We start from the raw sequence: 1,442 nt of genomic DNA on the forward strand, positions 1-1,442 counted from the left end.
AATGAGCCTGTACGGAAACAGAAGTGGTAAATATAGTTTAGAAGAATGAGCCTGTACGGAAACAGAAGTGGTCAGTATAGTTCAGAAGAATGAACCTGTATGGGAACAGAAGTGGTCAGTATAGTTTAGAAGAATGAACCTGGGCAGGAAAAGAAGTATACTTCAGAAGAACCAACTTGTACAAGTAAAGGTAGTGGTCAGTATGGTTAAGAAGAACCAACCTATACAGGAAGAAGTAGTGGTCAGCATGGTTAAGAAGAACCAACATGTACAGGAAAGGTAGCGGTCAGCATAGTTCAGAAGAACCAACCTGTGCAGGAAAAGTAGTGGTCAGCATAGTTCAGAAGAACCAACCTGTGCAGGAAAGGTAGTGGTCAGTGTGGTTAAGAAGAACCAACCTATACAGGAAAGGTAGTAGTCAGTGTGGTTAAGAAGAACCAACCTATACAGGAAGAAGTAGTGGTCAGCATGGTTATATCACCCATACTGGTAAAAAATAAAGTTTTTATGTCCTTAGCAGATGTAAGTAGTCAGTTGATGTGAATCATTAGGAAGTGTCATATGTCATATTGTTCATACTTTATCAAATATTAGGTCTTTGCTTCTGAAAAGAGTTACATTTCATAATATGAAGTGAAAAAATAAGGTGTAATAACAAACAGAGAGAGAGAGACTGAAACCTGGCTTGCCTTTACTTGCTATTTTAAACTTGGGGAATCCCTTTGAAACATCTGTTAGAATGATGTGCCACAATCTATTGGAAAAAGTTTACTGACCAGTTACCATAGTGTCATATTTTTCACTAATGTTGTGCTTTTTAAATGATTTGACCATTATTTACAACTAGTCTGAATCATAAATGGATTACTGAAAAATACCAGCATCCCTCAATGATCACTGGCTAGAGATTAGCTTTTTGCCAGCTAGCCATTGCTAATTTCAAGCTGCGTGAGTGTGACCCATCAAATATAAGTCCTCTTTTTGAATTGATATAAAATTCTAATCTTTTTAAAATACAACATTTAAAGCACTTTGTATTATTTCAAATAATGTTTAGATTAATATGAAAAAAAAATAGAACCACGGTTTCTTTTAAAACTGGACAAAAATATAATTTATTAATCTCACTCGGTTAGATATAAAAAATGAAGCTTTTCAACACAAGTTGGTTCTTCTTAACCACATTGACCACTACCTTTCCTGTATAGGTTGGTTCTTCTTAACCACACTGACCACTACCTTTCCTGCACAGGTTGGTTCTTCTGAACTATGCTGACCACTACTTTTCCTGTACATGTTGGTTCTTCATCAGAGTCTACTACTAACAACTTACTTCATAACATCAGAGTTTACTACTAACAACTTACTTCATAACATCAGAGTTTACTACTAACAACATAACATCAATGTTTACTACTAACAACTTACTTCATAACATCAAT

At 35.3% G+C, this 1,442-nt stretch overlaps 1 protein-coding gene across 1 annotated transcript in view; it reads left to right on the plus strand.

Moving 5' to 3' along the window:
• Positions 1-266: 266 nt before the first annotated feature.
• Positions 267-1,442, plus strand: part of LOC106477071 (TBC1 domain family member 16-like) — a 6,099-nt gene continuing 4,923 nt past the window's right edge. The window contains exon 1 of the mRNA XM_013937671.2: positions 267-367. Coding sequence (XP_013793125.1) covers positions 267-367 — 101 coding nt within the window. The remainder of the gene's footprint in view (positions 368-1,442) is intronic.

The sequence above is a fragment of the Limulus polyphemus genome, unplaced genomic scaffold, assembly GCF_000517525.1.
Source record: "Limulus polyphemus unplaced genomic scaffold, Limulus_polyphemus-2.1.2 Scaffold12709, whole genome shotgun sequence".
Lineage (NCBI taxonomy): Eukaryota > Metazoa > Arthropoda > Merostomata > Xiphosura > Limulidae > Limulus > Limulus polyphemus.